This window comes from Entelurus aequoreus, linkage group LG18, assembly GCF_033978785.1.
Source record: "Entelurus aequoreus isolate RoL-2023_Sb linkage group LG18, RoL_Eaeq_v1.1, whole genome shotgun sequence".
NCBI classification, from domain to species: Eukaryota; Metazoa; Chordata; class Actinopteri; order Syngnathiformes; family Syngnathidae; genus Entelurus; species Entelurus aequoreus.
In genome coordinates this window covers 9,759,315-9,785,679 of record NC_084748.1, presented here as the reverse complement: position 1 = coordinate 9,785,679, position 26,365 = coordinate 9,759,315, and the positions used below count along the sequence as shown (strand labels likewise).

Here is a 26,365-nt window from a genome sequence, read left to right as displayed (position 1 = left end):
TACAATATTTTCACTTACTTCCTGTCACATTTACACTTACTTCCTGTCACATATACACTTACTTCATACAATATTTTCACTTACTTCCTGTCACATTTGCACTTACTTCCTGTCACATTTACACTTACTTCATACAATATTTTCACTTACTTCCTGTCACATTTGCACTTACTTCCTGTCACATTTACACTTACTTCATACAATATTTTCACTTACTTCCTGTCACATTTACACTTACTTCCTGTCACATATACACTTACTTCATACAATATTTTCACTTACTTCCTGTCACATTTGCACTTACTTCCTGTCACATTTACACTTACTTCATACAATATTTTCACTTACTTCCTGTCACATTTACACTTACTTCCTGTCACATATACACTTACTTCATACAATATTTTCACTTACTTCCTGTCACATTTGCACTTACTTCCTGTCACATTTACACTTACTTCATACAATATTTTCACTTACTTCCTGTCACATTTGCACTTACTTCCTGTCACATTTACACTTCATACAATCTTTTCACTTACTTCCTGTCACATTTACACTTACTTCATACAATATTTCCCTTACTTCCTGTCACATTTGCACTTACTTCCTGTCACATTTACACTTACTTCATACAATATTTTCACTTACTTCCTGTCACATTTACACTTACTTCCTGTCACATTTACACTTACTTCATACAATATTTTCACTTACTTCCTGTCACATTTGCACTTACTTCCTGTCACATTTACACTTACTTCATACAATATTTTCACTTACTTCCTGTCACATTTACACTTACTTCCTGTCACATATACACTTACTTCATACAATATTTTCACTTACTTCCTGTCACATTTGCACTTACTTCCTGTCACATATACACTTACTTCATACAATATTTTCACTTACTTCCTGTCACATTTACACTTACTTCCTGTCACATATACACTTACTTCATACAATATTTTCACTTACTTCCTGTCACATTAGCACTTACTTCCTGTCACATTTACACTTACTTCATACAATATTTTCACTTACTTCCTGTCACATTTGCACTTACTTCCTGTCACATTTACACTTACTTCATACAATATTTTCACTTACTTCCTGTCACATTTACACTTACTTCATACAATATTTTCACTTACTTCCTGTCACATTTGCACTTACTTCCTGTCACATTTACACTTACTTCATACAATATTTTCACTTACTTCCTGTCACATTTACACTTACTTCCTGTCACATATACACTTACTTCATACAATATTTATACTTACTTCCTGTCACATTTACACTTACTTCCTGTCACACATACACTTACTTCATACAATATTTTCACTTACTTCCTGTCACATTTACACTTACTTCCTGTCACATTTACACTTACTTCCTACAATTATTTTTACTTACTTCTTGTCACATTCTTGCTTACTTCCTACAATATTTTCACTCACTTCCTGTCACAATCCCGCTTACTTCCTGTCTCGCAATCATGCTTACTTGCGATAATATTTCCACTTACTTCCTGTCACATTCTTGCTAACTTCCTGTCACATTGGATGTTGTAAGTGTGCGACAGACGCGGGTAGTGACCTTTGACCTTTCCCTTCATGCATGTTTGTCTGATGTGGGACATCATGGTTGACATGTTCTCCCTCGCCGAGGCGGATCTTTCCTTCAGTCCAACGCCGTTCACCTTTGACCTCCAAGCCGACTTGTCAAACCTGCGTCACGCTCACCTGAACTTCACGCTGGCCGTCGTCTTTTCACCAAACTTTTCCTTCCCGCCTCGCTCCACTTTGGAAAGTTGTGCCAGTGATGATGTAATAATAATAATTCTCCTCCAAATACTGGACTTGCGGAGCGTTCATGTAGGTCAAAGGTCGTGAACATGAGGAATTAAAGATGGAATACCTGAGTGTGTTCAGCCAGGTGGAAGTTTTATTTTCTTCTTCTTCTCCAACACACTCATTATCTTCACTCCGTACGAGCACTACTACTCTAGTAATAGTACTAATAGTAGCACTACTACTCTAGTAATAGTAGTAATAGTAGCAGTACTACTCTAGTAGTAGTAATAGTAGCAGTACTACTCTAGTAGTACTAATAGTAGCACTACTACTCTAGTAGTAGTAATAGTAGCAGTACTACTCTAGTAGTAGTAATAGTAGCACTACTACTCTAGTAATAGTAGTAATAGTAGCAGTACTACTCTAGTAGTAGTAATAGTAGCAGTACTACTCTAGTAGTAGTACTAATAGTAGCAGTACTACTCTAGTAATAGTAGTAATAGTAGCAGTACTACTCTATTAGTAGTAATAGTAGCAGTGCTACTCTAGTAGTAGTAATAGTAGCAGTACTACTCTAGTAGTAGTAGTAATAGTAGCAGTACTCCTCTAGTAGTAGTAATAGTAGCAGTACTACTCTAGTAGTAGTAATATTAGCAGTACTACTCTAGTAATAGTAGTAATAGTAGCACTACTACTCTAGTAGCAGTAGTAATAGTAGCAGTACTACTCTAGTAATAGTAGCACTACTACTCTAGCAGTAGTACTAATAGTAGCAGTACTACTCTAGTAATAGTAGCACTACTACTCTAATAGTAGTACTAATAGTAGCAGTACTACTCTAGTAGTAGTAATAGTAGCACTACTACTCTAGTAGTAGTAATAGTAGCACTACTACTCTAGTAATAGTAGTAATAGTAGCAGTACTACTCTAGTAGTAGTAACAGTAGCAGTACTACTCTAGTAGTAGTAATAGTAGCAGTACTACTCTAGTAGTAGTAATATTAGCAGTACTACTCTAGTAATAGTAGTAATAGTAGCACTACTACTCTAGTAGTAGTACTAATAGTAGCAGTACTACTCTAGTAATAGTAGCACTACTACTCTAGCAGTAGTACTAATAGTAGCAGTACTACTCTAGTAATAGTAGCACTACTACTCTAATAGTAGTACTAATAGTAGCACTACTACTCTAGTAATAGTAGTAATAGTAGCAGTACTACTCTAGTAGTAGTAATAGTAGCAGTACTACTCTAGTATTAGTAATAGTAGCAGTACTACTCTAGTAGTAGTACTAATAGTAGCAGTACTACTCTAGTAATAGTAGTAATAGTAGCACTACTACTCTAGTAGTAGTACTAATAGTAGCAGTACTACTCTAGTAATAGTAGCACTGCTACTCTAGCAGTAGTACTAATAGTAGCAGTACTACTCTAGTAATAGTAGCACTACTACTCTAGCAGTAGTACTAATAGTAGCAGTACTACTCTAGTAATAGTAGCACTACTACTCTAGCAGTAGTACTAATAGTAGCAGTACTACTCTAGTAATAGTAGCACTACTACTCTAATAGTAGTACTAATAGTAGCAGTACTACTCTAGTAATAGTAGCACTACTACTCTAATAGTAGTACTAATAGTAGCAGTACTACTCTAGTAATAGTAGTAATAGTAGCAGTACTACTCTAGTAGTAGTAATAGTAGCAGTACTACTCTATTAGTAGTAATAGTAGCAGTACTACTCTATTAGTAGTAATAGTAGCACTACTACTCTAGTAATAGTAGTAATAGTAGCAGTACTACTCTAGTAGTAGTAATAGTAGCAGTACTACTCTAGTAGTAGTAATGGTAGCAGTACTACTCTAGTAGTAGTAATATTAGCAGTACTACTCTAGTAATAGTAGTAATAGTAGCACTACTACTCTAGTAGTAGTACTAATAGTAGCAGTACTACTGTAGTAATAGTAGCATTACTACTCTAGTAGTAGTACTAATAGTAGCACTACTACTCTAGTAATAGTAGTAATAGTAGCAGTACTACTCTAGTAGTAGTAATAGTAGCAGTACTACTCTAGTAGTACTAATAGTAGCACTACTACTCTAGTAATAGTACTAATAGTAGCACTACTACTCTAGTAATAGTAGTAATAGTAGCAGTACTACTCTAGTAGTAGTAATAGTAGCAGTACTACTCTAGTAGTACTAATAGTAGCACTACTACTCTAGTAGTAGTAATAGTAGCAGTACTACTCTAGTAGTAGTAATAGTAGCACTACTACTCTAGTAATAGTAGTAATAGTAGCAGTACTACTCTAGTAGTAGTAATAGTAGCAGTACTACTCTAGTAGTAGTACTAATAGTAGCAGTACTACTCTAGTAATAGTAGTAATAGTAGCAGTACTACTCTATTAGTAGTAATAGTAGCAGTGCTACTCTAGTAGTAGTAATAGTAGCAGTACTACTCTAGTAGTAGTAGTAATAGTAGCAGTACTCCTCTAGTAGTAGTAATAGTAGCAGTACTACTCTAGTAGTAGTAATATTAGCAGTACTACTCTAGTAATAGTAGTAATAGTAGCACTACTACTCTAGTAGCAGTAGTAATAGTAGCAGTACTACTCTAGTAATAGTAGCACTACTACTCTAGCAGTAGTACTAATAGTAGCAGTACTACTCTAGTAATAGTAGCACTACTACTCTAATAGTAGTACTAATAGTAGCAGTACTACTCTAGTAGTAGTAATAGTAGCACTACTACTCTAGTAGTAGTAATAGTAGCACTACTACTCTAGTAATAGTAGTAATAGTAGCAGTACTACTCTAGTAGTAGTAATAGTAGCACTACTACTCTAGTAATAGTAGTAATAGTAGCACTACTACTCTAGTAGTAGTAATAGTAGCACTACTACTCTAGTAATAGTAGTAATAGTAGCAGTACTACTCTAGTAGTAGTAATAGTAGCAGTACTACTCTAGTAGTAGTAATAGTAGCAGTACTACTCTAGTAGTAGTAATATTAGCAGTACTACTCTAGTAATAGTAGTAATAGTAGCACTACTACTCTAGTAGTAGTACTAATAGTAGCAGTACTACTCTAGTAATAGTAGCACTACTACTCTAGCAGTAGTACTAATAGTAGCAGTACTACTCTAGTAATAGTAGCACTACTACTCTAATAGTAGTACTAATAGTAGCACTACTACTCTAGTAATAGTAGTAATAGTAGCAGTACTACTCTAGTAGTAGTAATAGTAGCAGTACTACTCTAGTATTAGTAATAGTAGCAGTACTACTCTAGTAGTAGTACTAATAGTAGCAGTACTACTCTAGTAATAGTAGTAATAGTAGCACTACTACTCTAGTAGTAGTACTAATAGTAGCAGTACTACTCTAGTAATAGTAGCACTGCTACTCTAGCAGTAGTACTAATAGTAGCAGTACTACTCTAGTAATAGTAGCACTACTACTCTAGCAGTAGTACTAATAGTAGCAGTACTACTCTAGTAATAGTAGCACTACTACTCTAGCAGTAGTACTAATAGTAGCAGTACTACTCTAGTAATAGTAGCACTACTACTCTAATAGTAGTACTAATAGTAGCAGTACTACTCTAGTAATAGTAGCACTACTACTCTAATAGTAGTACTAATAGTAGCAGTACTACTCTAGTAATAGTAGTAATAGTAGCAGTACTACTCTAGTAGTAGTAATAGTAGCAGTACTACTCTATTAGTAGTAATAGTAGCAGTACTACTCTATTAGTAGTAATAGTAGCACTACTACTCTAGTAATAGTAGTAATAGTAGCAGTACTACTCTAGTAGTAGTAATAGTAGCAGTACTACTCTAGTAGTAGTAATGGTAGCAGTACTACTCTAGTAGTAGTAATATTAGCAGTACTACTCTAGTAATAGTAGTAATAGTAGCACTACTACTCTAGTAGTAGTACTAATAGTAGCAGTACTACTGTAGTAATAGTAGCATTACTACTCTAGTAGTAGTACTAATAGTAGCAGTACTACTCTAGTAATAGTAGCACTACTACTCTAGCAGTAGTACTAATAGTAGCAGTACTACTCTAGTAATAGTAGCACTACTACTCTAATAGTAGTACTAATAGTAGCAGTACTACTCTAGTAATAGTAGCACTACTACTCTAATAGTAGTACTAATAGTAGCAGTACTACTCTAGTAATAGTAGTAATAGTAGCAGTACTACTCTAGTAGTAGTACTAATAGTAGCAGTACTACTCTAGTAGTAGTAGTAATAGTAGCAGTTCTCCTCTAGTAGTAGTAATAGTAGCACTACTACTCTAGTAGTAGTAATAGTAGCAGTACTACTCTAGTAGTAGTAGTAATAGTAGCAGTACTCCTCTAGTAGTAGTAATAGTAGCACTACTATTCTAGTAGTAGTAATAGTAGCATTACTACTCTAGTAGTAGTAGTAGTAGTAATAGTAGAAGTAGTACTGTAATAGTAGTAGTAATTGTAGCAGTACTACTCTAGTAGTAGTAGTAATAGTAGAAGTACTACTGTAATAGTAGTAGTAATAGTAGCAGTACTACCCTAGTAGTAGTAGTAATAGTAGAAGTACTACTGTAATAGTAGTAGTAATAGCAGTAGTTATACTCTAGTAGTAGTAGTAGTAGTAGTAATAGTAGAAGTACTACTGTAATAGTAGTAGTAATAGTAGCAGTAGTACTATAGTAATAGTAGTAGTAATAGTAGAAGTAGTACTGTAATAGTAGTAGTAATTGTAGCAGTACTACTCTAGTAGTAGTAGTAATAGTAGAAGTACTACTGTAATAGTAGTAGTAATAGTAGCAGTACTACCCTAGTAGTAGTAGTAATAGTAGAAGTACTACTGTAATAGTAGTAGTAATAGTAGTAGTTATACTCTAGTAGTAGTAGTAGTAGTAATAGTAGAAGTACTACTGTAATAGTAGTAGTAATAGTAGCAGTAGTACTATAGTAATAGTAATAGTAGAAGTACTAATGTAATAGTAGTAGTAATAGTAGCAGTACTACCCTAGTAGTAGTAGTAATAGTAGAAGTACTACTGTAATAGTAGTAGTAATAGTAGTAGTTATACTGTAGTAGTAGTAGTAGTAATAGTAGAAGTACTACTGTAATAGTAGTAGTAATAGTAGCAGTAGTACTATAGTAATAGTAGTAGTAATAGTAGAAGTACTACTGTAATAGTAGTAGTAATAGTAGCAGTACTACTCTAGTAGTAGTAGTAGTAGAAGTAGCAGTACTACTCTAGTAGTAGTAGTAATGGTAGTAGTACTGCTGTAGTACCTTCTCCTACTCTTCCTCCTTTACCTCCTCTTTATTCACCACCTCCTCCTCGTCCTCCTCCTGTACCTCCTTCTCCTCTTCCTCTTTCTCTTTCTCTTCCTCCACCTCCTACTCCTTCTCAATCAATCAATGTTTATTTATATAGCCCTAAATCACAAGTGTCTCAAAGGGCTGTACAAGCCACAACGACATCCTCGGTACAGAGCCCACATACGGGCAAGGAAAAACTCACCCCAGTGGGACGTCGGTGAATGACTATGAGAAACCTTGGAGAGGACCGCTTTCTCTTCCTCCACCTCCTTCTCCTCTTCCTCCTTCTCTTTCTCTTCCTCCACCTCCTTCTCCTCTTCCTCCTTCTCTTTCTCTTCCTCCACCTCCTACTCCTCCTGTACCTCCTTCTCCTCTTCCTCTTTCTCTTCCTCCACCTCCTCCTCCTCCTTCTCCTTTTCCTCTTCCTCCTCTTCATCTTCCTCTTCCTCCACCTCCTCCTCCTCCTCCTCTTCCTCTTTCTCTTCCTCCACCTCCTTCTCCTCTTGCTCCTCCTCTTTCTCTTCCTCCACCTCCTACTCCTCCTGTACCTCCTTCTCGCTTCCTCTTCTTCCTCTTCCTCCACCTCCTTCTCCTCTTCCTCCTCCTCTTTCTCTTTCTCTTCCTCCACCTCCTCCTCCTCCTGTACCTCCTTCTCACTTCCTCTTCTTCCTCTTCCTCCACCTCCTTCTCCCATTCCTCCTCCTCTTTCTCTTCCTCCACCTCCTTCTCCTCCTTCTCTTCTTCCTCCTCATCCCCCTCCTCCTCGTTCTCTTCCTCCACCTCCTACTCCTGTACCTCCTTCTCACCTTCCTCCACCTCCTTCTCCTCCTTCTCCTCTTCCTCCTCTTCCTCCTCTTCCTCCTCCTCTTTCTCTTCCTCCACCTCCTTCTCCTCTTTCTCTTCCTCCACCTCTTCCTCCTCCTTCTTCTTTTCCTCTTCCTCCTCTTCATCTTCCTCTTCCTCCACCTCCTCCTCCTCCTTCTCTTCCTCCTTCTCTTCCTCCACCTCCTTCTCCTCTTGCTCCTCCTCTTTCTCTTCGTCCACCTCCTACTCTTCTGTACCTCCTTCTCGCTTCCTCTTCTTCCTCTTCCTCCACCTCCTTTTCCTCTTCCTCCTCCTCTTTCTCTTCCTCCACCTCCTCCTCCTCCTGTACCTCCTTCTCACTTCCTCTTCTTCCTCTTCCTCCACCTCCTTCTCCTCTTCCTCCTCCTCTTTCTCTTCCTCCACCTCCTTCTCCTCCTTCTCCTCTTCCTCCTCATCCCCCTCCTCCTCGTTCTCTTCCTCCACCACCTCCACCTGTACCTCCTTCTCACCTTCCTCCACCTCCTTCTCCTCCTTCTCCTCTTCCTCCTCTTCCTCTTCCTCCTCCTCTTTCTCTTCATCCACCTCCTTCTCCTCTTTCTCTTCCTCCACCTCCTCCTCCTCCTTCTCCTTTTCCTCTTCCTCCTCTTCCTCTTCCTCTTCCTCCACCTCCTCCTCCTCCTCCTCTTCCTCTTTCTCTTCCTCCACCTCCTTCTCCTCTTCCTCCTCCTTTTTCTTCCTCCACCTCCTTCTCCTCCTTCTCCTCTTCCTCCTCCTCTTTCTCTTTCTCTTCCTCCACCTCCTCCTCCTGTACCTTCTTCTCACCTTCCTCCTCTTCCTCTTTCTCCTCCTCCACCTCATTTTCCTCTTTCTCCTCTTCCTCCTCTTCCTCTTCCTCCTCCTGTATCTCCTCCTCTTTCTCTTCCTCCTCCTCCTCTTCTGCCTCCGCATCTTCCTCTTCCTGTACCTCCTTCTCTTCCTCCTCCTGTACTTCCTCCTTCTCCTTTTCTTCCTCCCCCTCTTCCTCCTCTTCCTCGTCCTCTTCTTCCTCCTCCTCCACCTCCTCCTCTTCCTCCTCCTCCTGTACTTCCTCCTCTTCCTTCTTTTCTTCCTCCTCCCCTTCCTCCTCTTCCTCCCAGCAGCTTTTCCTCCTCTCACGCGGTCATTAATCTTCTGCTTGTGCCGGCGGGCAAAACGCCCACAAAGTGGCAGCGTGCACCGTGATGCTTTCAAGGCACGCTGTTAAGAAAGGGAAAAAGGAGTTTTTTGGGGGCTGGGTAGGGATGAGAGGTGTCGAGGAACTCTGGGATGTTGAACAGCAATATTTACAGTACAACAATAGCAGTAGTACTGACACACAAACATGACTAACGTGTGTGTGTGTGTGTGTGTGTGTGTGTGTGTGTGTGTGTGTGTGTGTGTGTGTGTGTGTGTGTGTGTGTGCTGTCTCCAGGATGGTGGAATACTCTCTGGACCTGCAGAACCTCAACTTCACAGCCATCAGGACGGTCCGCGTCCTGCGACCGCTCAAAGCCATCAACAGAGTGCCCAGTAAGTGCCATGTGTTCATGATGTTCAGCACCAGGGACAGCGACCCATCCGCTGTCCCTGGTGCTGAGTCCACCAGTGACCTTGTGGATCCACACTAGGGCTGTCCAGAGTGCGGCAGGGTGGAATTTGTGCCTCTTTGTTTTTTTTAATTGGCTTCTGGTGTTTTATAGAAAATAAATTAAACTTTTTTTCACTAAAAAATGTCACAATGTAAATAAAAAAGGCTGACATGTCGATACTAACACTGAGCTTTGTGTAAACATTCTGCATTTGCAGACTACTTAAGGATCTTTGGACAACATTAAAAAATGTGTGTGTGTATATATATTAATATATATATTAATATTTATTTAAAAAAAAATAATAATAATAATATAAAATAAAATAAAAATTATATATATATATATATATATATATATATATATATATATATATATATATATATATATATATATATATATATATATATATATATAATATAGGAGCCAAGCGTGCAGGTTTAACAAGGTTTTAATCAGAATGTTTCAACAAAAGTTTTTTCTCTCCTGCAGAACGTGACCTCCCAGTCACGTCCGTATCCTCTCTCCCCCTCCGCTCCCGGCCGCTTACTGTTAAAGACAACAGATGATTGGATTAACACGTACCACCTGTGAAATCTAATCACCTGCCAGGTGCTCTATCCTTAGCACCATGGACAGAGGCGGTGACCTTTGCTCCTGCAGGCAGTGCTGACATCTCCCCCCACAATATACATATATATATATATATATATATATATATATATATATATATATATATATATATATATATATATATATATATATATATATATATATATATATATATATATATATATATACACTTTTTTTTTTTTTTTTAAATCAAAGTGGTACCACTATCCCTTCAACTTTTGCAAACCCCTAATTTTTGGTATATGCTTTGTCCTCACATTTGGGGCCTAATCTACTACATTTATTTATATTTATATTTAAAATTAAAGTACCACTGATAGTCACATACACACACTAGGTTTGGTGAAATTAACCTCTGCATTTGACCCATCCCCTTGTTCCACCCCCTGGGAGGTGAGGGGCGCAGTGATATACTGTATATACATATTTGTTTCATTTTATTTGTTTTATTTGTTTTATTTTTCACCAAGTACCCCCTCAGAAAACACATGGCTCTCCAAGTACCGCCATAATCCCCCAACATTACAATACAGTAGCGTAGTCGGCCTACATATTTATTAAAAACAAGGCAGTGGTTTTATGTATCAAGTGTATATAATAATTTTGCCCATGGTAAACATTACACACAATTTGAATGGTAACACTCTGTTTGGTGATTTAATGAAGTGATTTTTGTAGCTCCTTTTTCTTACGTTTTACTGTAGTCCCCCCCCCCCCCCCCCCCCCGTAAGACTATATTGCTAATAATAATAATATTACTATTGTGTAAGATCATAACTTAGTCCGTCAGAAATGTTGCCAATACAAAAATATAAATTTTTAACTTACACATTTATTATTATTGTTGTTGTAGTTTTTCAAGTGTATTATGTCATAAATCAGTAAATATTTCAATATTTGTATTAACTAACTAACGGACCAAAACTTTGTTTATATTTGTATTTTGTTGTATTTTTATTTCGAGAGCTTTAGGGCTGTCTAAACTTTTTTCCATCAAGACAATACTGAAAAGTACGATATTTTTTGACTTTTTTTTTTTTTAATTTAAAAATAAATGCTAAAAACATAACCATATGCCTATACAAAAATGTTAATTTTCACTTACACATTTAACAGTGTGTATTATTATTGTTATTTAACAGTGTGTATTATTATTGTTGTTGTAGTTTTTCAAGTGTATTAGGTCATAAGTCAGTAAATATTTCAATATTTGTATTAACTAACTAACGGACCAAAACTTTGTTTATATTTGTATTTTGTTGTATTTTTATTTCGAGAGCTTTAGGGCTGTCTAAACTTTTTTCTATCAAGACAATACTGAAAAGTACGATATTTTTTGACTTTTTTTTTATTTATTTTTTAAAAAATAAATGCCAAAAACATAACCATACGCCTATACAAAAATATTAATTTTCACTTACACATTTAACAGTGTGTATTTTTATTGTTGTTGCAGTTTTTCAAGTGTATTATTTTACAAGTCAGTAAATATTTTAATATTTTTATTAACTAACTAACGAACCAAAACGTTGTTTATATTTTTATTTTGTTGTATTTTTGTTTGGAGAGCTTTAAGGGTGTCTAAACTTTTTTACATCAAGACAATACTGCAAAGTACGATATTTTTTTACTTTTTTTTTTTATTTAAAAATAAATGCTAAAAACATAACCATATGCCTATACAAAAATATTAATTTTCACTTACACATTTAACAGTGTGTATTATTATTGTTGTTGCAGTTTTTCAAGTGTATTATTTTACAAGTCAGTAAATATTTTAATATTTTTATTAACTAACTAACGAACCAAAACGTTGTTTTTATTTTTATTTTGTTGTATTTTTGTTTGGAGAGCTTTAAGGGTGTCTAAACTTTTTTCCATCAAGACAATACTGCAAAGTACGATATTTTTTGACTTTTTTTTTAATTTAAAAATAAATGCTAAAAACATAACCATATGCCTATACAAAAATATTAATTTTCACTTACACATTTAACAGTGTGTATTATTTTTGTTGTTGCAGTTTTTCAAGTGTATTATTTTACAAGTCAATAAATATTTTAATATTTGTATTAACTAACTAACGAACCAAAACGTTGTTTTTATTTTTATTTTGTTGTATTTTTGTTTGGAGAGCTTTAAGGGTGTCTAAACTTTTTTCCATCAAGACAATACTGAAAAGTACGATATTTTTTGACTTTTTTTTTTTTTTAAATTGAAAAATAAATGCTAAAAACATAACCATATGCCTATACAAAAATATTAATTTTCACTTACACATTTAACAGGGTGTATTATTATTGTTGTTGTAGTTTTTCAAGTGTATTATGTCATAAGTCAGTAAATATTTCAATATTTTTATTAACTAACTAACGAACCAAAACTTTGTTTATATTTGTATTTTTATTTTTATTTTATTTCGAGAGCTTTAGGGCTGTCTAAACTTTTTTCCATCAAGACAATACTGAAAAGTACGATATTTTTAGACTTTTTTTTTTTTTTAATTTAAAAATAAATGCTAAAAACATAACCATATGCCTATACAAAAATGTTAATTTTCACTTACACATTTACCAGTGTGTATTATTATTGTTGTTGTAGTTTTTCAAGTGTATTAGGTCATAAGTCAGTAAATATTTCAATATTTTTATTAACTAACTAACGAACCAAAACTTTGTTTATATTTGTATTTTTATTTTTATTTTATTTCGAGAGCTTTAGGGCTGTCTAAACTTTTTTCCATCAAGACAATACTGAAAAGTACGATATTTTTTGACTTTTTTTTTTTTTTAAGTTAAAAATAAATGCTAAAAACATAACCATATGCCTATACAAAAATGTTATTTTTCACTTACACATTTAACAGTGTGTATTATTATTGTTGTTGTAGTTTTTCAAGTGTATTATGTCATAAGTCAGTAAATATTTCAATATTTTTATTAACTAACTAACGAACCAAAACTTTGTTTATATTTTTATGTTGTTGTATTTTTATTTCGAGAGCTTTAGGGCTGTCTATACTTTTTTCCATCAAGACCTGCATACTGAAAAGTACGATATTTTTTGACTTTTTTTTTTAATTTAAAAATAAATGCTAAAAACATAACCATATGCCTATACAAAAATATTAATTTTCACTTACACATTTAACAGATTGTATTATTATTGTTGTTGCAGTTTTTGAAGTGTATTATTTCACAAGTCAGTAAATATTTTAATATTTTTATTAACTAACTAACGAACCAAAACTTTGTTTATATTTTTATTTTGTTGTATTTTTGTTTGGAGAGCTTTAAGGGTGTCTAAACTTGTTTTCCATCAAGACCTGCATACTGAAAAGTATGATATTTTTTGACTTTTTTTAAATTTTAAAATAAATGTTAAAAACATAGCCATTATACATATTTAAAGATAAAAGGTTGTGTCAGCTTTGTGTTAATTTGCAAATTTTTGTTTTTTTTACCACCTCAAAACACACTTGGCTCTCCAAGTACCACCATAATGAGCAACATTAAAACACAGTAGCGTAGTAGGCCTAAATATTCGTTAAAAACAAGGCAGTGGTTTCATTTAACAAGTGTATTTAATATTTTTGGCCATTGGAACATCACACACAGTTTGAACAGTAACACTGTGTTTGAATATTTAATTATATATATTTTTTAAAGTAATTAATTATGTTAAATTCAATGATCGACTTTTCAGTTTCTTCTAGTCAGACAAGATTTCAGTTTTTTCCCCCCAAAAAAAAAAAAAAAATATATATATATTTAATTAATTATTTTTTTTGTACATTTTCAGTGGGTTTTTTTTCCCCCCGACAATATTCTTTGGGCTTTACCGAAGGTCTGCGTGTAATAAACGAATAGCACCTATTTTGCTAGGAAATAAAGAGAATTTTTTCTGCTGCGAGTCGCCAGCCCGTGACTTGTAGCTCACTGGCTAGCACTGCTCTACTTAGCTGTCGGCCAGCGGGCGATTTGTGTTTGGATGGCCGCACAGGAAGGCGGCAATGAGAACACTTTAATTTGTGGAGGTGTAAAGCTGCGGCAAAGCAATCAGAGACGATCCAGGTCCAATTAGAAGTGATATCGACAAGTTGTCTCGGCCCGACGCGAGCCTCTGTGCACTTCTGTGACAGATCTTTGTTCGTGCGGCCATCTTTTTTTCATTGTCTTCATTACGGGCGGGGAGGAGCCTACCTTAGCTGTCAATCCCACCTGACAACCCTTCCGACTCTTGTCTATTTCCTGCCATCCTGTTTTAATGGTTTCCTGTGTCCCCCCCCCTCGGTGATTTAACTTTCATTAATAATACACACAAAAAAAACCTTTAAGTGTAAGATCGATACCCTGCACTCTGTAAAGGCAAGCTTTCAAAATAAAAGCGCAGGAGTAAAATAATACGTTTACACGTAGGATTGTCGTGATATCAGAATTTCAGTTGTGGGCACAGTACCTATTAGGGCGGGTGAATCTTTGGGCACCTAACGATTCGGTTCGATTCCGATTCCCGGAGTGACGATTCCATTCAGAATCACCTCTCCATTCAGCACAATTTGGCAATTTGGTACAATACCGCATTTTTCTACATCACATGTTGACATAAACAGACTATTTTTTTAATAGAAATAAATGGCCGCTTTGGGACGCACTTTTTATGTCGACATAAGCGGTCGACCGTTTATGTCGACTTTTTTTCTTCTTCCCCCAGTCTTTATTTAATTGTAAATATTATTTATGTTCATAGTATAAGACGGAGACCAAAGCGTCAAGCCAGCATTTTCTTAGAGTGCAGTCCTTATGTCGACATAAGCGGTCGACCGTGTATGTCGACTTTTTAATTTATTTTTGATTTTTTGATTTTTCTGTGGTATTATGATTTTTTTTGTTATTTGTATTATTACTTATGTTCATAGTATACGACGGAGAAAAAAAGCATTAAGCCAACATTTGTTTTAGAGTGCAGTCCTTTCGTCGACATAAGCGGTCAACCGTGTATGTCGACTTTTTAATTTATTTTTGATTTTTTTGATTTTTCTGTCGTTTTATGATTTTTTTTTGTTATTTGTATTATTACTTACGTTCATAGTATACGACGGAGAAAAAAAGCATTAAGCCAACATTTGTTTTAGAGTGCAGTCCTTTCGTCGACATAAGCGGTCGACTGTTTATGTCGACTTTTTTTTTTTCCCAGTCGTTTTCATGATTTTTTTTATTTTTTTTTAAATTATTATTACTTATGTTCATAATATAACACGGAGACAAAAGCGTCAATAAATACATACTTTTTTAGAAAGCATCAAAAGCAAAAGTATCAAGAACATTTTTTTTAGAGTGCAGTCCTTATGTCGACATAAGCGGTCAACCATGCATGTCGACTTTTTTCAAAAGTATTTTAAATAAAAATGTATTTTTAGTCGTTTTTTTTTTATTTGTATTATTACTTACTGTATGTTCATAGTATAAGATGGAGACAAATGTGTCAAGCCAACATTTTTTAGAGTGCAGTCCTGATGTCGACTTAAGCGGTCGACCGTGTGTGTCGACTTTTTATTTTATTTTTTTCAGTCATTTTCATGATTTTTGTTGTTGTTGTTGTATTATGTTCATAGTATAAGATGGAGACAAAAGCGAGTGCAGTCTTTATGTCGACATAAGCGGTTGACCGTGTATGTCGACTGTTTTTTTTTTTTTCAGTCGTTTTATGATTTTTTAAATGTGTATTATTACTTATGTTCATAGTATAAGACGGAGACAAAAGCGTCAAGAAAACATTTTTTTAGAGTGCAGTCCTTATGTCGATATAAGCGGTCGACCGTGTTTGTCGACTTTTTTCAAATTTATTTTAAATACATTTTTAGTCGTTTTATGATTTTTTTAAATTTGTATAATTACTTACTGTATGTTCATAGTATAAGACGGAAACAAAAGCGTCAAGCCAACATTTGTTTTAGAGTGCAGTCCTTATGTCGACATAAGCGGTCAACCTTGTATGTCGACTTTTTTTTTTTTTCAGTCGTTTTTATAGTAGATGCCCTGCACTCTGTAAAGGCAAGCTTTCAAAATAAAAGTGTGGGAGTAAAATAATATGTTTGCACGTAGGGTTGTCGTGATATCAGAATTACAGTACCTATGTATTAGGGGGGGTGAATCTTTGGGCACATAACGATTCGGTTCGATTCCGATTCCCGGAGTGACGATTCCATTCAGAATCACCTCTCCATTCAGCACAATTTGGCAATTTGGTACAATACCGCATTTTTCTACATCACATGTTGACATAAACAGACTATTTTTTTAATAGAAATAAATGGCCGATTTGGGACGCACTTTTTATGTCGACATAAGCGGTCGACCGTTTATGTCGAGTTTTTTTCTTCTTCCCCCAGTCTTTTTTTAATTGTAATTATTATTTATGTTTATAGTATAAGACGCAGACAAAAGCATCAAGCCAGCATTTTCTTAGAGTGCAGTCCTTATGTCGACATAAGCGGTCGACCGTGTATGTCGACTTTTTAATTTATTTTGTATTTTTTTATTTTTCTGTGGTTTTATAATTTTTTTTGTTATTTGTATTATTACTTATGTTCACAGTATAAGACGCAGACAAAAGCGTCAAGCCAACATTTTCTTAGAGTGCAGTCTTTATGTCGACATAAGAGGTCGACCGTGTATGTCGACTTTTTAATTTATTTTTAATTTTTTTATTTTTCTGTGGTTTTATGATTTTTTTTGTTATTTGTATTATTACTTATGTTCATAGTATACGACGGAGAAAAAAAGCATCAAGCCAACTTTTGTTTTAGAGTGCAGTCCTTTCGTCGACATAAGCGGTCGACTGTGTATGTCGACTTTTTTTTTTCTCCAGTCGTTTTTATGATTAAAAAAAATATATTATTATTATTACTCATGTTCATAGTATAAGACGGAGACAAAAGCGTCAATAAATATTTTGTTTTTTAGAGTGCAGTCCTTATGTCAACATAAGCGGTCGACCATGTGTGTCGACTTTTAATTTTTGTTATTTTTTTTATATTTTTCAGTCGTTTTTGTGATTGTATTTTTTAAATTGTTTTATTATTACTTATGTTCATAGTTAGACAGAGACAAAAGTGTCAACATTTTTTTTTTTTTAAAGAGTGCAGTCCTTATGTCGACATAAGCGGTCGACCGTGTATGTCGACTTTTTAATGTTTTTTTTTTGTGGTTTTTTTCCAGTCATTTTATGATTTTTTTTATTTGTGTTATTACTTATGTTCATAGTATAAGACGGAGAAAAAAGCATCAAGCCAACACTTGTTTTAGAGTGCAGTCATTTCGTCGACATAAGCGGTCGACCGTGTATGTGAACTTTTTTTTTTCCAAACATTTTTATGATTTTTTGAATTTTATTTATTATTGCTTGTGTTCATAGTATAAGACAGAGACAAAAGTGCGGTCCTTATGTTGACATAAGCGGTCGACCGTGTATGTCGACTTTTTTTTAAATGTTTTTTTTGTTGTTGTTGTCGTTTTATGATTTTTTAAAATTTGTATTATTACTTACTGTATGTTCATAGTATAAGACGGAAACAAAAGCGTCAAGCCAACATTTTTTTTAGAGTGCAGTCCTTATGTCGACATAAGCGGTCGACCGTGTATGTCGACTTTTTTTTTTTTCAGTCGTTTTTATGATTTTTTTATTTTTATTATTACTTATGTTCATAGTATAAGGTGCAGACAAAAGAGCCAATTTTTTTTAAAGAGTGTAGTCCTTATGTCGACATAAGCGGCCGACCGTTTATGTCAAATTGTTTTATTTGTATTTTTTTTCAGTCGTTTTATGATTTTTTAAATTTGAATTATTACTTATGTTCATAGTATAAGACGGAGACAAAAGCGTCAAACCAACATTTTTTAGAATGCTTTCCTTATGTCGACATAAGCGGTTTACCGTTTATGTCCACTTTTTTTGCATGTTTGTTTTGTTTTGATATCAGTCGTTTTAGGATGTATTTATTTGTTATTGTTACGTACTGTATGTTCATAGTATAAGACGGAGACAAAAGCAACAAGCTAACATTTTTTTAGAGTGCAGTCCTTATGTCGACATGAGCGGTCGGCCGTCTTTTTTTTAAATTGTATTATTTATCTATTTTTTCAGTGGTTTTATGATTATTTTTATTATTATTAATTATGTTCATAGTATAAGACGGAGACAAAAGCGTCAAGCCAACATTTTTTAAAGTGCAGTCCTGAGGTCGACATAAGAGGTCGACCGTGTATGTTGACTTTAATTTTATTTTTTTTACATTTTTTCAGTCGTTTTATGATTTTTCAAAATGTTATTATTACTTATGTTCATAGTATAAGACAGAGAAAAAAGCGTCAAGCCAACATTTGTTTTAGAGTGCAGTCCTTTCGTCGACATAAGCGGTCGACCGTGTACGTCGACTTTTTTTTTCTTTCCAGTCATTTTTATGATTTTATGATTTTTATGATCCCACTGGGGTGAGTTTTTCCTTGCCCGTATGTGGGCTCTGTACCGAGGATGTCGTTGTGGCTTGTGCAGCCCTTTGAGACACTTGTGATTTAGGGCTATATAAATAGACATTGATTGATTGATTGATTTTTTTTTTTTTAATTATTATTATTACTTATGGTCATAGTATAAGACGGAGACAAAAGCGTCAATAAATACATATTTTTTAAAAAAGCATCAAAAGCAAAAGCATCAAGAACATTTTTTTTTAGAGTGCAGTCCTTATGTCGACATAAGCGGTCAACCATGTATGTCGACTTTTTTCAAATGTATTTTAAATTGAAATGTATTTTTAGTCTTTTAAAAAAAAAATTGTATTATTACTTACTGTATGTTCATAGTATAAGACGGAGACAAAAGCATCAAGCCAACATTTTTTAGAGTGCAGTCCTGATGTCGACATAAGCGGTCGACCGCGTGTGTCGACTTTTTATTTAATTTTATTTTTTTCAGTCATTTTTATGATTTTTTATTTTTTTTGTATTATTACTCATGTTCATAGTATAAGATGGAGACAAAAGCGAGTGCAGTTTTTATGTCGACATAAGCGGTTGACCGTGTATGTCGACTGTTTTTTTTTTTTCAGTCGTTTTATGATTTTTAAAATGTGTATTATTACTTGTGTTCATAGTATAAGACGGAGACAAAGGCGTCAAGAAAACATTTTTTTTAGAGTGCAGTCTTTATGTCGACATAAGCGGTCGATCGTGTATGTCGACTTTTTTCAAATTTATTTTTAATGTATTTTTACTCGTTTTATGTTTTTTAAAATTTTTATTATTACTAACTGTATGTTCATAGTATAAGACGGGAAAAAAAGCGTCAAGCCAACATTTGTTTTAGAGTGCAGTCCTTATGTCGACATAAGCGGTCGACCGTGTATGTCGACTTTTTTATTTTTTTCAGTCGTTTTTATGATTTTTTAAATTTGTATTATTACTTATGTTCATAGTATAAGACGGAGACAAAAGCGTCAGGACATTTTATTTTTTTAGAGTGCGGTCCTTATGCGACATAAGCGGTCAACCGTTTATGTCGACTTTTTTTTTTTTTTTTTTTTTTTTCAGTCGTTTTATGATATTTTTATTTTTATTTTTACTGTTCATAGTATAATACGGAGACAAAAGCATCAAGCCAACATTTTTTTAGAGTGCAGTCCTTCCGTTAGCAACGTTAGCATGTTTTTATCAAAGCAGATCCAGCAATGGCCTTTTTAAAGCACTAAGCCGCCAAAAGCTATTTGACTGTGCTCCGTGCGGCGTGTAAATAATTTTAAAAAAAAGCAGTCCCAGCGTTTTTGACCGCGCACCATTTAGCACAGAGCTCATCTCAGGGATAATTGCATCTCACTCACGACCGGGCAGGTACGTGTCGGCCAATCACGGCCCAACGCGGCCATAAACACTTTGAAGGATTAAGAATAATGCGCCGCTCTCTCCGAAGAGACCAGCTTAATGGGACGCTAATGGCAGCCAAGACCAGTTCCCAGTGGGGGCAAATTAACCTGATGTACTACATTACCCATAATCCCTCTCGAGAGACCTGGCATTAGCAGCCCAGGTGACAGCGTTCTTTACACTTCACTCTTGTTCATGTAGCTTTCTGCTCTTTTTTCTCTGCTTGTCCCGCATTTTAATCCACTTTGAAATGTACTTTATTATTTATGTATTGAAATGTCTCAAAACCTTACTTATTTATTGGTAAGGACACTTTTAAAGTATTTTTTTGTTGAATTTAACTTTTAGTTCTTAATTAAACTTTGTAGACATTGGACTTCAGAGGCTTACTCAAAAAAGTCTGAACATATAATTTCATTTTATTTAGATGAGCAGCAGAAAATGAATAAATTATTATTATTTATTTTATTTTATTTTTTTAACTTTTATTTTATTTTATTAAAAGAACTGTAGAAAATGATTTATATTTAATTGTATTTTTTTAATTCAATTTATTTATTTATTGAAAATAACACTTTATTTTGTTTTATTTTATTTTTTTAACTTTTATTTTATTTTATCAAAAGAACTGTAGAAAATAATTTATATTTAATTGTGTTTATTTTCATTCAATTTATTTATTTATTGAAAATAACACTTTATTTTATTTTATTTTATTTTATTTTGTTTTGTGTTCTTTTCTGTTTTTTATTAAAAGAGCTGTAGAAAAAATATCATATTTAATTGTGATTATTTTAATTCACTTTAAATTAAATAATTTAATTTAGTTAAATTTGGAAGAGGTGTTGAAAATAAATAATTATTTATTTGATGAAATTATGTTGTAAGAAGTTTGAATTCATTAATTTAAGTTAGTTCAATTTGAAAAACTGTAAACATAAATATTTTATTGTTTAATTCAGTTTGAATGAAATTATTTATTATATTTCAATTTGTAAAAGCTGTTCCAAAAATATATATATATAAAAAAATAAAAATAAAAAAAATAAAAAACTATATATATATATATATTGTTACATTTATTTGATTTGATTGAAGTCGGTTTGAATTAAATGTTTTAATTTGTAAAATGTGTCAGAGCTGTAGAAAATAATATATTATGATATTTAACATAAATATGTTTGAATTATATTATTTAAATTAATTTAAATCAATTTGGAAGAGATGTGAACAATTATTATTTGAATGCATTTCATTTAATTTAAACATTATTTTATTATTTTATGTATTTTGTATATGTATTTTATACTAAATATATATATATATATATATATATATATATATATATATATATATATATATATATATATATATATATATATATATATATATATATATATATATATTTTTTTTTTTTTTTTTTATAAACTAAAAATTCAATTCAGTTTTGTATGAAATTATTTGATTTAACTGAGTCCAATTTTGAAGGTGTGTAAAAAATAAATTGAATATCATAGTTAATTGTATTTTATTCATTTTAATTGCGTTTAAATGCAATTATTTAATTCGGTTCAATTTGCAAAAAGATGCAGAAAATAATAAATGTATTGTTTTTTATAAGATTTTATTGTATTCAGATTTAATTCCATTCATTTTGGAAAAAGCTGCAGAAAATAAATCCAGTATTACTTTGTTTAATTCAGTTTGAATTAAATGATTAAATATACTTCAATTTTGAATAACTGTTGATAATAATAAATAATTGTGTTTAATTTTAATTTAATTTAATCCAGTTTGAATGAATTTATTTAATTTAATTCAAATTCCATATAATGTAAGTCTGTGGAAATGTATTATTTGATTGAATTCAGTTTGGAAGAGTATTAATTGTATTGTAGTTAATTTAATTAAACCATTAATTTCCATGTTTAGTATATATAATTCAATACAGTTTTGTGTGAAATTATTTAATTGAATTTATTGAATACAATTTAAAAGAAGTGTAGACAATAAATTAAATATTATATTTAGTTGTATCGTATTTAGTTTAATTCCGTTGGAATTGAATTATTTAATTCAGTTCAATTTAGAAAAGATGCAGGAAATAAAAAAAATATTGTATTTAATAAGGTTTTAATTGTATTCAGTATGAGTTAAATTATTTTGGAAAAAGCTCTGGAAAATAAATGCAGCATTTGTTTGTTTAATTCAGTTTGAAATAAATTATTTAACATTCTTTAATTTGGAAAAACTGTAGATAGTAAATAATTGATTATATTTAATGTTATTTTATTTAATGCAGTTTGAATGAAATAATCAAATTTAGTTCAAATGATAAGTAATGTAAATCTGTTTAAAATGTATTATGTGATTGAATTTAATTCAATTTGAAAGATTTGTAAATAAAAAATTATCAACAGTCTTATTAGTAATTATTATAATTTTAATGTAAGTAATTTAATTCGGTTTGAATTAAATTATTTAATTTGATTGGGTTAAAAATATATTTCATTCAATTTAATGTAATTTAATGTTTGTAAACATATAACAGAATTTACATTAAAATGCAATTTAATTTAATTAATTCAGATGAGCGTAATAAATAAAAACAATATTTGATTTAATTTTGTTGAACATTCAAAAATAATTATTATTTTTATTTAATTAATTTTTATAATAATTAATTAATTATCAATTTAATATTTATGTTTAATAAAGTCAAATCCAAAATAGTTTTTTTGTTGTTGTTTGTTTTAATTTTTTTGTGGACCTGAGAGAAATTAGAATATGAACCATAATATCTTCTCGCGTCCATAAATCATCACGTATTAAAATGAAAAACGTCCACCAAAGGTCACGTAGGCGTCGACGTGAGAGGAAGGTCACGGCTTACCCTTTAATAGGGGGCGGGGTTTCAAGCCTAGAGTAAATGGCTGACATTTCGCCGGCATTAAATCACTCAAAATATGAAATTCTGGCTTCGCCGCTGCCAAAAGCTCTTTGACGATTGCATCCCTAGGGGGCGCTGGTTCTAATTGTGTTGTTTTATTAGGCATGCGCATCCTGGTCAACCTGCTCCTGGACACGCTGCCCATGCTGGGCAACGTCCTGCTGCTCTGCTTCTTCGTCTTCTTCATCTTCGGCATCATCGGCGTGCAGCTGTGGGCGGGGCTTCTGAGGAACCGCTGCTACCCCGAGGAGAACTTCACACTGTGAGTGTGTGCGTACCTGTGTGTGTGTGTGTGTGTGTGTGTGTGTGTCCTACATTGACTGACATGATGAAAGTTGTGATATGCTAATGAGGCCTGACAGGAAACTGTGTGATCCGACAGGAAGTAAATAAAATATTCTCACTTTGCATCTACTGAGACCTCATAAACGTCAACGATATTGTGCCGCTGATTAGCGCAGGTGAGTTAGCATATGCTAAATGTTTTAAATTACCGCCTTAGCAGACGGAATGGACACAGAAACGACCCATTCTTGGGTTACCCCCTGGCCATCATTGACATAAATACAATACAAGTTGTTGTGTGTGACAATTACATGTGTTTGACTTTGATAATGATTTAGAGGGCATGAGAAAGTAAATAACACTATGTTGCTATTGCTACGTCAGTAATAATAATCGATTTTATTTGTAAAAAGCACTTTACATTGAGTAAACAACCTCAAAGTGCTACAGTGTATTAAAACAAATAAAAATAAAAAGATAATAAAAAATAAATACAAATAATAACTAGAACAGCCAAATAGCTAAAACTAGTATGCATATATCTAAAAAAAAAAAGGCTTTTTTAAAAAGAAGGGTTTTTAAGCCTTTTTTAAAAGCATCCACAGTCTGTGGTGCCCTGAGGTGGTCAGGGAGAGCGTTCCACAGACTGGGAGCGGCGGAGCAGAAAATCTGGTCTCCCATTGTGGAGGATTCAGCAGAAACGAACACCACCACACAGAGCTTCAAATGCAGCTGCTGCCATTTTCTGTCATTTTTAAAAAATATAATTCATCAAGAGGTTGCCTACAGCCACAGCTGATAATAGTTTTATTTTTTTTTCTGACCTGGCGCTATTTAGAGACCCCAATGGTTATTTGACTGTGGACTTGAAATTATTTGTTTGAAGCGGGCCCCTCTTCGCAGTGTAAATATTGAAAGGAAGTCATTTGTGTTACCAAACTTGTCCCAAATATTTATGCAACATTTTTAAAAAAACAAAAAATATTTAAGCTATTTTGGTTTGTGCTGTCACAAATCTTTTATTGGCTATTGGTCTTTCAATATGGATAATAATTCAACAATAAAATGTTACGGACATTGAAATCAGAATTACACAAATATGTATGGTTTTTTTGGATTTTTTGACTGCACAAACTAGCACAAATGGAATGGCAAAGTTTGGGACAAGTGGGGGGTTTGGTGACATCATTGGTAATGTATTTTAAAATTAAAAATTTGTCGGACAAACAATATTTGATTTATTTAAAAAAATCAGATAATATAATAAAAATGTAAAAAATAATTAAATGGTATATTTAAAAATGTAATTTTTTTTTCATTAAAAACAAAATTAAAAATATATAAAAACATTTGCAATGACAAGGGATTGATCCAACCTTTCACCCCAGTTCCCTCAATTATAGCAACTCTTAAAAGAATTAAAACGATACAAAAAATATTAATACAAAAAATCTTATAAATTGTATATTTAAAAATGTGTATTATTTTTTTTAAATATATATATAAAACAAAAAACTAATATATAAACATATTTGCAATGACGAGGAATTGATCCAACCTTTCACCCCCAGTTCCCTCAACATAGCAACTCTTAAAAACATTTAAAAGAAAAATACAAAAAATAATTTATATTGTATATTTGAAACTGTAATTTTTTTTTTTTTATAAAAATATTTGCAATGACAAGGGATTGATCCGACCTTTTACCTCAGTTCTCTCAAACATCAAAACCCATTTTTAAAAATTAAAAAGAAAAAAAAATATTAATACAAGATATTATTTAAATTGTATATTTGAAAATAAATTAAAAAAACATTTTATAACATTTTTTTTTTAAATATACTAAAATATTTGCATGACAAGTGATTGATCCTAAATTTCACCCCAGTTACCTTAAACATAGCAACTCTTAAAAAATGTAAAAAGATTAAAAAAATATTACTACAAAAAATTACTTAAATTATATATTTGAAAATTTCAAAAAAAAATTTATTTATAAAACAAAATTAAAAATATATAAAAATATTTGCGATGACAATGGATTGAGCCAAAACTTTGACCCCAGTTCCCTCAAACATAGCAACTCTTAAAAAAATTAAAAAGATTAAAAAAAAATATGAATACAAAAAATGATTTAAATTGTATATTTGAAGATATGTATATATATTTTTTTTATAAAACAGAAATAAAAAAACTTTAAAAATATTTGCAATGACAAGGGATTGATCCAACCTTTCACCCCAGTTCCCTCCATCATATCAACTCTTTAAAAAATGTGAAAGATTTTAAAAAAAATAATACAAAAAATAATTAAAATTGTATATTTTAAATTTTAACAATTTTTTTATATACAACAAAATAAAAAATATATAAAAACAATTGCAGTGACAAAAAATAATTAAAATTTTATATTTTAAATTTTAACCATTTTTTAATTTTTTATAAAACAAAATAAAAAATATATAAAAACAATTGCAATGACAAGTGATTGATCCAACATTTCACCCCAGTTCCCTCAAACATAGCAACTCTTAAAATAATTTAAAAAGATTAAAAAAAATATTAACACAAAAAATAATAAAAATTGTATATTTTAAAATTCAACATTTTTTTTTTTTATAAAACAAAATTACAAATATATAAAAACAATTGCAATAACAAGGGATTGATCCAACATTTCACCCCAGTTCCCTCAAACATAGCAACTCTTAAAAAATTTAAAAAGATTAAAAAAAATATTAATACAAAAAATAATTAAAATTGTATATTTTAAAATTATTATTATAATTTTTTTATAAAACAAAATTAAAAATATATAAAAAAAATTGCAATGACAAGTGATTGATCCAACATTTCACCCCAGTTCCCTCAAACATAGCAACTCTTAAAAATTTAAAAAGATTAAAAAATATATTAACACAAAAAATAATTAAAATTGTATATTTTAAATTTTAACAAATTTTTTTTTTATAAAGCAAAATTACAAATATATAAAAACAATTGCAATAACAAGGGATTGATCCAACATTTCACCCCAGTTC

The 26,365-nt window shown here is 32.3% G+C and overlaps 1 protein-coding gene across 1 annotated transcript in view; it reads left to right on the top strand.

Moving 5' to 3' along the window:
- LOC133634272 (voltage-dependent T-type calcium channel subunit alpha-1I-like) overlaps positions 1 to 26,365 on the top strand; it is a 199,691-nt gene that overhangs the window by 118,461 nt on the left and 54,865 nt on the right. The window contains exons 5-6 of the mRNA XM_062027400.1: positions 9,380 to 9,477; positions 23,142 to 23,301. Coding sequence (XP_061883384.1) covers positions 9,380 to 9,477; positions 23,142 to 23,301 — 258 coding nt within the window. The remainder of the gene's footprint in view (positions 1 to 9,379; positions 9,478 to 23,141; positions 23,302 to 26,365) is intronic.